This window comes from Pelecanus crispus, chromosome 5 (assembly GCF_030463565.1).
Source record: "Pelecanus crispus isolate bPelCri1 chromosome 5, bPelCri1.pri, whole genome shotgun sequence".
Classification (NCBI taxonomy): Eukaryota; Metazoa; Chordata; class Aves; order Pelecaniformes; family Pelecanidae; genus Pelecanus; species Pelecanus crispus.
In genome coordinates this window covers 79,432,702-79,444,722 of record NC_134647.1, presented here as the reverse complement: position 1 = coordinate 79,444,722, position 12,021 = coordinate 79,432,702, and the positions used below count along the sequence as shown (strand labels likewise).

Sequence of the window (12,021 nt, the reverse complement as noted above, 5' to 3'; positions counted from 1 at the left end):
TGGTATAATGTATGCTATTTTTCACTGTATAGTTATTTAATATAAATTTTCATTCCAAATGCATAAGTTGTATATACAGTCTTTTAAAATGTAACTATTTTAAAGAACATTCTATATTTTGTTTAAAATGTAGCCACTCTATTTATGAATAAAACCCCCAAATACTAAATTAATTACAATGCAACTGGTACTCCTGATGCATCTTCCAAACTGGACTGTTTTCCATTATTTGGGCTTTTATCATTGCCATTTTGTAACGAATGTCATCTGCTTGCGGCTTGGAAGTTACCTTAGAGGCAAGAAAAACACTGTGAGCAGGACACAGTAACTCTTAGGTAACAGAATATTCAACATCATATTTTTCAGATAGTACAAATGTAAAATTATTCAGCAGTGAAATTTGAATCCTGTTTTCTGAAGTCGATATTCAGGAGCGATGTACACAGAGGTGATCTGCTGTATCCCTTTAGGTGCAAGACCAGTCCTAAAATAACCAGTTCTGTCAGCATTGCACGTGATTATCTGGAGTGTATTTCAACGGGAGCTGGGTATGGTAGCTCGGGATTAGTTGGATGGTATTGCTCCCTTGGTCCATTAACCTGGGGCAAAAAAGGTAATTTTTGAGGCCCTATGCCAGTTAGGGATTCTCTGGCAAAAGATGAGCTCATTAAACTGGCTTTGCCCTGCATCGGTAAGAAATAATGTAATGGCAACCGACGGATGGGTGGTATATACTGTCGTCGCTTCTCATGAGGCTCTCTTGTTGCAGTTTGGTGTAAACATTCCCAACAAGTGGAAAAGCAAATTCAAGTTTATAGGATCAGCATTGACCTTGAAAGCTTTTAGGTTAATGCTGTATTAAGACAGCAGGCCAGACATTAGTAGATTCCATAAAAAGTTTTAAGTACAATGCTCAACATTCTAATAAGTATTTAACAACTTGTGCCATAGAGTGAGACGTAGCTTACACACTTTAAAATGCTGATGCTCTGAATAGGTTAATACTTACTATTTTTGCGATGCCCACTTCAGGAAAGGATAAAAAGTCAATTCGTATTTGATTCCTAACATGTCATTCAACCTGCTCTTTATTTTTGGTACATGGAATGCTGCTAGTACTGTTACAGTTAGTATCTAAGTTAGAATTTTCATGGAAAAATGTTCCTTAAAGAGGTTCAGTAAATAGATTTAATTACTAACGTGTTGATGCATACGGGATATGTTGCAGATACCCAAATAAATTACACTCATGAAGCTGTAAAAATAATATACTAGTATATGTGCATCATTAAAAATCCACAAGTACCTAGAGTTTTCAGATTGGCATTTTGACTTGAAGTCATCACATGTTTACATCTCTTGCTGGTTCTGCACTAGTAAATGAAATGAAGACATCCTAACTTAAGAGCCAAATTAGCTCTTAAATATCTAATTTGTCTTCATAGATGCTATTAAGAGCTTTTAAAATTACCTTTAACAGTAGTTTAAAGGCTCAGCTAAAGCATGAGAGTAACAGTCCTACCTCAATGCGTTACATGGATTGTGGTCAATGCGACCCAAAACGTTCCACTAAGAAAAAAAAAAAAAGTATTTTCTAGTTTTTGGCTTTTCCTGGCTAATATACTTCTGAAGAAGTAATATTTTTAAGTATATGCAGCCAGACTTACCTTAGCTATAGTCAGCATTAACTTAACAGTTTCAGCAGCATTATGAGCTGGTATTATACGTAAATTACTGCCCAGAAATCTGCACATCAAAATAAATTAAGGTCAAGGTTACTTCTAGAATGCACATTTGTTATGCCATAAAACTCAAGAAGCATTCCCACATGATGTACAGACCTGCTTACTGTGCCTTTACCACACGTGCCTAGGAGATCGCTTTTATCTCGAAAGGCAACTGGAGAGCTCATGCTGTCTGTACAGCCATCTGGCCCCTTGCTGAACCACTTGCTTAGGTGGCATTTGGAAGGGCTCATTTCTTTTTGTAGGGCTCTCTGACAATCAGTCAATCAACGCTTCTTAAGCATGTCTATGTTCGGAGAGAACTAAACCCTCTTCTAACATACTGTTGAAGACCCTCCGTTCTCAGTGCCGGTAAAAAAAAAAAAAAAAGTTTAGGGGTTTTTTTAATGGCTTTGGAAGAACACAGGAGAGTATCTAAAAGACCGTGCTAAAAATACTTCGGAATTTGAACTAAATCCTTGTAGTGTACTATCTAAATATAGCAATCTGTACAGCGGATGCGATTAAGATAATGGGATAGTTCTGCTACAAATTTCATGTAAAGACGTGTTCATTCAAACAATTTAACCTAAAATTCATTCTCTTTCTATAAATAATGTTACTCATACGCATTCATTCTTGAGAATGGAATCTGAAGATTTACAATACGAGCATCAGCTGCCATTCAGTGCAGTCATGGAAGAGGGAGAGATCAAAGCTTAGGCGAGCACAGAGCCTCTTCTTAAGACTTGCACCTTAAGTGTGTTGTAACAACGATAACATTAGCCTTGCTGCCGTTTTCTGCTGTGGAGCTAAAACGTGATGGGGACTGAACAACAAAGAATGAGGAATTTTAAATAATCTTAAATTTAATCCAAACAAAGTGCTCAGCTGCTCGCTGGCCTACTCCCTGTGACCTCCCCTTGTGACTACCACCTGCTCTTTCCTGCAAGCTGCTGGGTGGCTTGGCCTCCTTAAGAGCCGTGCTGGCTAGAGAGCTGATCTGAACTTGGCTGCCCGTTCTTCTAATCAGCAAAAATAAATCTTATAGGCAGCGTCCTTCCCTACGAGTAGCTACTTGGGTCACTCTTGAGTTTTGCTAAGATCTGATGTAGCAACTGGTTTGATTTACATCTGAGGATTAGGGAAATAAAGAGATGCAACTTTGCTAATACTAGCAAGGGCTAAGCAAAGCATGAATGAACGAAGTGCAACAAACGGTTACATGTGCTTACCTGGATCCATGAAAACCCACTGCAACAATGGTCTCGCTTCCAATTACGGCAGGTCTAAATTTAGTTTGTATTTGATTCATTTGATCAGTGGGCCCAATATTGGCCCAGAGAAAGCAAGCCTGGTCTTTGCTCCAAGGTGTTTAAAAATTAACATACAGATTCACCGAGAATATTTGTGGAATGCCCACTTGAGCTGTGATGATAAAGATTGCTTTTCTCCTCCTTTCCCCATGGTATACACAACCCTATGTAAAGTGTTCATGGTGAACAATCCCATGTTGTTGTTGTTGTTAATAACAACAACAACAACAAATCCTTCCCAATTGCAACAAAACCATAGATAAGCAGAAAGAAACAGTAATACAGGAAGACCTGAAAATACCAGAGGACTTTGTTTTTTAACAAATCCAATAGGTGACTTGTATTTGAGAGAATACGGCACAAGTTTCCACCCCACCGATGCAAAAGCTCAGTCAGCAATTTAGACACAAGAGCAGAACTCCAAGCTGCCAGGTAGTAACAAAGCACATGCATCTAAAAATATAATTGTGCCTTGTCAACATCAATTTGGTATGGCCTGCAATGACAAAACAATGATTTTAATAAAATTACTGACTTGCCAAATGGAATATAGTTTCAAAACATCCCATTTGTTAGCGATCAACACGTGCACAAAATCTGTGGTACATAACCACAAAGTAGACTGAGAATTAGCATTGCCGTCAGCTGAATAACACATTCTCGCTGAATGGTGGCAGAGCTTCTAAGACCTCTCATGAAAATTTATGGAATTTTCACAAACGGGTAATAGATTTCCTACATTTCATCCCATACACTCTGCTACTCATCAGCATTTGGCAGCGTGCCCAGGATTTAACGAAGCTGGTGCTAGTTTCAAAGAGGTAAAGATCAAAGGCTCCATTAGAATAGTCCCTTCTTTGATCTCAAGAGTGAAAATCAACTGCAGTAGGCCTAGCGCTCCTACCAGAAAATAGTTGGAGCTTAATCTGCTAACTGCTGTCAGCAGGTATGTCCTGAAACATGCACGTTTTTTCAGGCTTCATTAGAAATCACAGATAAAGTTTTAACGTCCGGTTTTATACTTCTACCATAAAATAACATTATTTCAATTGTTCTAGCTCTGTATAACAGACACTGTTCCAAGTAAACAGATTTTAAAAGCTGGTAAAGAATCCGTACTTTACAATAAAGCCTCTTCTCATGAAGGGAACTTGCCTGTTCTGTTTTGGAAATGACTGTGAAAAGATGCTGATGGAACTAAGAAAATTGCCTAATTTTCCAGTTCAGGAGGAAAGTTGAAAAAGAATTATATGACATAGCCCTAAAGTGATGGAAAGGGATGTTATTTGCTGTTTTGAGGAACATCCCCTTTTCTTACCTCTGACACGTCAGACTGATTCACTTAGTATTCTTTTCATTTGCCATTAATAAACCTATGCTTTAAATAATTTTCCAGCGCATTAGCAAAATAAAATTCATATTCCTGAAAATAATTCCTAAAACAACATTCCCAAATCTAGGACTATTTCATGTCTTCCTAGCAATAAAAATTTTGGTTTGATGTTGAAATCATACCTTCTCTGAATCCTAAACATGACATTCCATTCTTCTGGTCCATGAAGAGCAGCTGACAAAACCAAAAAACTGTTCCGATGAATGTTTATGAACTTCTGAATTCTTTTGAAAAACTGTTCCTCCCCTGTCATAAGCAAGTCTTGAGTGTCTACCAGTATAAATGCAACACCTATTGAAGAAATGCATATAAAAGTATACGTCGTGGCAGTAACGTGGTTAAGTTCTCACCACAAACCAGGAAGCAGAATTCTTATTCAAACATTATGGAACAAAACACATGAATGAATTTACACATCTTGACAGTGAAATGCAATCATGAGATGTGGCCAGGAATGACTAGTATTTTTAAGCTAAAACTACAAATAACTCCAAGGTTATTTTTGACCATAACATCAAAAAACCCAACTGTTCAATCCACTCAAAGTACAAACATCTGAACGCCTTTGAAAGCACACGCTTCAGGAACAAGTAACTGCTATAATGGAATAAATTTAGGGCAAATGCAAAGACTGACTTTAGAGCTCGACAAGTCCTGTTTCTAAATGAGATAAACAAACACACCTGTAGCATCTTAAAACTAAGCTAAACTGTCTACCATGAAAAATGAAATTATAACCCTGTCAATTAAGTTATTCTGGAAGGGGAAGTTAAGAAGGCTGAAGTTTAGGAGGCTGAACAACTGAGGATACAAAAGCCTAGGCCAATGTGTGCTTTGTTAATCCTTATAGTTCAGGAAAGCTTCAGGTTGAAGGATCTCATCTACCTGTCTAAAGCATCATCTGCTCTAAAAAGGAAGGATAGATATTTCATGCTTGCAGTTTCAGTGATTTCCTGATGAAACCCGCTCAGCAAATCCTTTCCCTAACCCCTCTGCTAACACCAGGTCTGCAAACTCAGCTTGGAAGATGAAAGCCAACCAGGTCTTGGTTCTCTCTTGTGTTTACAGCCATGAATACTAAAAATATGCTGCCTTATATGTTAGTGGCACTCCATGTGTTTGCTCAGTTATAACAAGAATTTACTGAACAGTTCGGCTGATGATCACCAAATCTAATGTAGCTGTTCTACAACACACCCCAAAACAGTAAAATCCAATGAAAATGTTTCATCCTCAAAGTTCTCCACTCCATCCTCTGATTTATGTGCAACCACAGCACAGCTCCTTCCACTATTGCATGACGTTCCAACAAGGCAGCTTTTATTCAGTTTAGCGTAGCCTACAACAGGGCCTGATCTCGTACCTCATTAGAGCTTATGAGTTTAGAAATGTAAACTTCAAAATACTGTACCAGAAAGAGAAAAAATCACGGATCCAATTTCCACCGATTCTGAATATCGAACTCGGTGTTGTTGCCTCTGTAGAATTGTAGAAATTTCATGATTCTAAATAAATTTTAAAAGGTTATTTTAAAAATATGTTTGCAGCCAACAAGTTAGAAATATTCTTAAAGCAGTCTGAACCATTATAGATAGAACTTTTACATTGTTGTTTAAAAAATATTTTTTATTCCACTTGCAATAAAAAAGTAGTAAAATGTTAATTAAACTCTTTCAGTTAATGAAATTTTGAAATATTTGCATTGGAAGTTATCCGACATTGAATGACAATTTGGTATGCATACATTCAGTTTGCCACAGGAAACTCTTGCATAATACATAAAGAAGCTCACGCATTTTACAGTCTATTTTTGTAAAATGTGATAAAGGAGGATTTGCAGAAGCGAGGAACATACAGTAGTGTGTTTCTGTGACTCCGGTTAATTAGACTGCATTATTTTCACCAACATCAGCATTTAATTTGGAAGATAGTTCAGAAAATCTGTATGGGACGTGATTTTCTTCAAAGCTTTTTGACAGAATGCAATCCACTCAGGAAAAATAGAACATGGCACTACGCAGCATAATCATCTACAGAATAGAGTGGGTTGGGATATATTTTTCAGCCTGAAAAAAACCCATTTCTGCAGTATGTTCTACAGAAGCTGCTCACACACATGCATTTTAAAAATTAAATCACTGAATCCTTTTTTTAACAGCATGTTCTTTAACCTACCCATTTAAAACATAGCCAATCTGCCTATACAGGGAGGTGTCATGATTTAGTGGAGGAGTACAAAATAAAGTCAGGCTAGCAAGTGAACCCTGAAGGAGACAGTAACCAGAAATGTTATGCTTTCAATTGGTCTGGAAATGACTCAATGACAGCTGCTTATAAGGTATAACTACAGTTTTGGAAAAACTCTCTGCTTCAAAGCCACTGCTGACAGTGAATTATTTAATGCACAAATATAAGTAACAGCTCTAAGAAAAAAGATAGCTGCACAGGGAAAAGAGAAAGCTCATAACCGAAATTTATACAAAGCAATGCCTTTGGAAAGGAAAAGCCGTCTTAGATTTGTATTCAGCTGTTTCCATATCTCTGCTCACTGGGAGGCCTTACCGACAGCAGTAGTTTTGAGTAGAGCTGAGGCTCTTATTAATAGGAGTGAGTTATGCTGATATAGCTCATGAGATCACTGCCCTCCAAAACCTCTCATCGTATTACAGATTAAGTTGCTCTTGAAGCAGCTCCCCAAACTGGAACAGTTTGCAGGCTATCATTCCAAGACAAACAGGCAAATAAGAACAGGCTTTAAACTGAGGTGATTCAGGAATTACTTCAACACCGTTTGCCCATTCATACAGCAGAGATGAGGTGATAACCTTGTCAGCCAAGCTGGCATAAGATATCCTTGCTTGTGAATTAAAGCTCCCTTGCCTCTAAATTCTCTCCAGCTGGCATGAAATTGGTCTCAGCTGCAGGAACTAATTACCAGCTCCTTGACATACCCTTTCACTTTACTGAGGAACACAGTCCAGGCTTCTGATGTCAATGCCTACAAATATACATCAGTATCTATCAGCCTCGCTATTTTAAACTGAATTGCACACTTACTGAGTAATAATCTACCCCAGTGTTGACACTGTATAGTAGAAGATGAAGTATTTAGGGAGAAATTCAGAAAATTAAAAACATTTCTGATGGAATTATTCATAATGCTAATTGAAAGCAGCATCAGCGCAGTGCAAAAATGATGAGTCAGGAGGACAATCCTAAAGCAGTGTAACTCAGAATAGCAGGCGGCAAGAATACTAAATAGGTACAGAAGTAGCCAGAAGAAAAAACACACACGCAAAAAAAGAACCAGTACTATAGCAGAAACAACTTCAGACTAATGTCGCTGTTTTATCCTCAAAAATCTATAGTCATTGACATTGCATAAAGTATTTCCACATAGAATGTAGGAAATGCTTCTTTCAGCATTTTTTAGTGAGTCACATGCTGCTCTTGACATGTGCTATTGTACCTGCAGAGCTGTACTCATAATAACTGTTGTTATCCATCTTGACTGTTCCTGCCCACCACTTTCTGTCATTTTTTTCAAGAGTTTAATGGCTCTGCAGTGAAATCTCAGCTGCCACCTTCTGAAAAGCTTGGAAAAAGAAAGATGACAAATATTACCTGCCAATTAAAGAGGTGAACTGTTCAAGGCACACAGATCCATTAAAGATCTGATTAAAAACCAGAGCACTACCCAATTCTCCAAATAGTATACAGGTGCCCACTACCACTGAACTAATTTAAGATGGCAATTAGATGCCTAAATGGCTTTATAGACTCTGCATCTGGGAGGGCTTCCTCTGTAAGGCATAACAGGGAGAGCAGTGTAATGGGTAAGTGACTTCAGAAAAGCATTCCTAAAAGCACTTAAAACAACTAAGGCACATTTGCCCAGTTTTCAAAGGGCACGTTTGTTGCTGTGCACCTTTTACACTAAGATACTTCTGGCAAGACTGCCCCGGGCCTCCTGCCCAGCCTGGAGCTGCCCGCCATGCCGCGGGCCCGAGCATCAGCTCTTTTCATGAACATTTGCATTTCACTCGCCTGAAAATACTCCTGCATATCCCGCTTGGCAGGCGTTTGCATTTCAGTCAGGCTCCTGTGGTGCAGCTGGGGACGCTGGAGCTCCCTGGGGAGAGCCTGAGGCGGGCCGGGCCGGGCCGGGCCTCGCCCCCTGAGGCGCCCGCCTGGGGCACGGCGGCACCGCCCGCCGGGCCGGGGGTCGGGAGAGCCGGTTTCCGTGAAACCTTTGTGCCAGCTGGTTCCCAATCTAAGTTTTAATCGGGCTTCTCCTCACTTTAAAAACCTGGCAAGGCGCTAAATGAGCTCCCCGCGGCGCTGGCCTGGCAGGGCCAGCCCGCCCCGCGCTTCCCGCCCTCTGGGCAGAGCCGGGCCGGGCCGTGGCGGCGGCGGCCGTCCGTCCGCCCGCGCTGCCTCTCAGCCGGGCACGGAGCCCTCCGGTATCGAGCGGCAACGCAGAGCATGGAGCAGGGCCGTCCTGGGCAGGGCCGGTGGCCGAGGCTCTCCGGGGACCCCCGTCCCCTTCCCGCGGCCCTCAGGAGGAACCGCGGCCGCTCCTTAGCGGGGCCGTGCGGCAGCTGCACCCAACCCTGCCTCACAGGGCCGGGGCACTGAGAGATGGCAAACAAAAGCTCCCGACGAGCGAATGAAGTGCACATAACTTACTACTAAGTAACTCAGGCCTTGGTGGGACGTGAGGAAGCACCGAAGGCGGGTGCTTTTCCTCCGGCCTGCTGCTCCGCGTTGCCCCGCACCGTGAGGGGACGGGCTGTGGTGCAGCTCAGAGCCCTGTCACAGAACCATTGCGGTTGGAAAAGGCCCTTCAGATCATCCCGTCCAACTCTTTCATCTTGTAAGTCTTCCATAAGAGTCTTCCAGAAACTTGGTGTTGGCCTGAGAGACCGCTGCTGTAAAAATACAGTTTGTGTCACGTTTTTTAGATGATAAAAAAGACTGGAAGGACACCAGGCAGACCAAGCAATAATGGTAACAAATCTACTCTTGCATAGGGAAAAATCTCGAGGGAGTGTTTTTAATGAACAGCTAATTCTGCAGCTGTTTCTGGGGAAGAATATTCCAAATTATTTTCTATGATCCTCTAAATATAGAAGTTACACAGTACAAAAATGTGAAAGCAAGAAACGGCACCACTTTCAGTGAAAGAGAAATACTGAGAACGTTGGAGCTTCTTTTTTCATCTTCTAAGAGGAAACGGTACTTCTTATATATGGTAAAGAAGAGCTGGAGTGTAGAGTTATTAAAAGTACTGAAAAAGAACATTGATTTCCAGCTCTGTTCTTCACCCAGTATATGAACCTAGACTGATGCCTATATACTGAAACTGGTATTTTTACTGAAAATCTGAGATGGTAGTAAAAGCTTTTCCTTTTTAAGCACTTTTTGGAGCATTTTAAAATAGAAGAAAGTGACCTCATTTATGTATTAAAAATTATACTTTTAAACAGCAAATTGTCTGGCTTGCTTAGAAATAATTAGACATCTTAGTGATTTAAAGATGACTCTTCTTTTTCTTTCAGACAAGAAAGAAGTGGATTCACATCTGATTTTCTGCTTCTGTTGGTCAAATGCACCTGAGTTACAGTTCCCTCACTGCAAGGGTATGGAAAGGTCATGCTACTTTTGATAGTAAGTCAAATATGTCTAATATGGAATTTTTAAATTTTTGTGGAGTATAAATGTGAAAGTCAGCAAATTAATGGAAAATAACAGATGTGAGAGGTATCCTGGCTGCAATGTTCTGGAGAGCTGTGACAGGACCAACAAACGGTGAAGCTGTTTCCTGTAAGACAGTGGAGCTGTGTGCTCTGACTGCATACAAAAATCAGGGAGTTAAGAACACTAGGAATTATTTTAAAATACAGTTATAAAATAATAAGGCAGTTTTATGATGAGGATTGATGATCCCCCTGACATCTGCTGACGTGAAGTTTGAATTCATGCACCCTATGAATGAATTTGTGTTTCAGTACTAGAGAAATGCCAGTAGTAAAGAGTAGGAACTGGTTTGTTGTAGTGGTTTTACTTGATTTATAACACTATAGTGTATCTGAATTCATATTTTGGGGTATGTCTAATATGTACAAGCATTAATTGAATTACAACAATTCAGATGGGAGAAAAAATAATAGGAGGGAATAGAATAGAATAAAAAGATGATTCACAATGTAAATATCTTTAACAGGTGAGTAGATTTTTGTTTTCTTCGGTGTGTAATACTGTTCGAAATGTACATAAAAGAAAGGATAAATTATTACATTTAAAAAAAAATTACAGAGAAATTTAAACACTGGATTTAGGCTCCTGGGATACGAGCAGATGCCTTTTTCCAGTATAGCCTTTTGTCATACATGAAGTTGGACACCCCCACCCCCCAGCTCAAAGTACCCACTTGAGAGGCATTGAAATACAATAATGGATAAGTGCGGGACAATGAGAAAAAACAAAACCTTAGCAGAAATGGCTTTCTGTCAGTATTTTGACTCTAGTTGTTGTATTTTAACTTGTGTAAATTCTGTGTATCTTAATTTCAGTTAGCAAAAAGTTATACTGGAAGCTTAACTGAATATATTTATGCCTGTCATTACATTGGACACTATTTCACATTTGAAATAAAAATAAGACTCGTTCTGAGGGGAACGGACTCGCTGCCTCCTATGTAAGAGCCACCCCAGCCTAACACGTTTCTGGTCCAAGTCTTACGCAATGGGACACGCTGAGCCCCTGGGCTAGGAATTGCTCAAGGAACAATTCTGGTAGTAGTTTGTTTTGCAATGCCATTTGAGTCCAAAGCTTACTACATGACTCAGCTTTCTCTTTTTATGAGCCTAATGTCGGAAGGCTAATTAAATAGAGCTTGGACTTGAAGAAAATAGGTTTTTCTGGATTGTGTATTCTTCAGAGCATTCTTCTCCCCAGTAGTTTTCCTTCCAAAAAGTGACTTTGAGGGATCCTGTGCTATCTGGCATTATGAGCTAAATCTGTTTTACTACTTGAAGTTATCTCTGCGGTGACAGTTTCTGACATTTTGCTAGTCTTAGCTTTAAATCTCAAAAGCATTCCTTTTCCACATACTACACGGTGCATTTCACGTACAGGTGAAGCTGCAGTAGGGAGTAAGAACAGGGCTGTGTCTGGCAGCATACCAAATAACTCCTGGGAGCAGAACAGAGAACCCAATTTAGGCAGGAATGGAAGGATCTTGGGATTTGAACTCCCATGTGATGAAGATAATGGCTTAAGCATTTGGATGAATAACTAATTTATGACAAGGCAAAATCTTTCATCAAATTAGTGTTTCTCTGCGCTCTTCTGGACCTTATCCTGTATGTTCTGAATCATCAGCACCGTTTTTTGATTTTGTAGGGCAGTTGCATAGGTATCTTCCTTCTCTACAAATTTTTATATGAGAACTGATTGTTCATCTTCACACACATCACCTATCTTGTTCTCCAAGGACATGATCCAAGAAAAAGTAGGTTTTTTTCCTTTTAGAGAAGAAAAAGGAGTGAAGGTCCACTAAACAGACAGAAGAGGAAAGTAACAC

At 39.9% G+C, this 12,021-nt stretch overlaps 1 protein-coding gene across 1 annotated transcript; it reads right to left on the bottom strand.

The window, feature by feature from the left end:
* Positions 1 to 169: 169 nt before the first annotated feature.
* On the bottom strand, positions 170 to 7,971 carry C5H1orf146 (chromosome 5 C1orf146 homolog). The gene is made up of 5 exons (XM_009483165.1): positions 7,903 to 7,971; positions 5,845 to 5,938; positions 4,556 to 4,724; positions 1,668 to 1,746; positions 170 to 289 (listed from the first exon to the last, which is right to left on the bottom strand). The coding sequence occupies exons 1-5, from the start codon at positions 7,969 to 7,971 to the stop codon at positions 170 to 172; spliced, it is 531 nt and encodes a 176-aa protein (XP_009481440.1).
* Between the last annotated feature and the right edge of the window lie 4,050 nt (positions 7,972 to 12,021).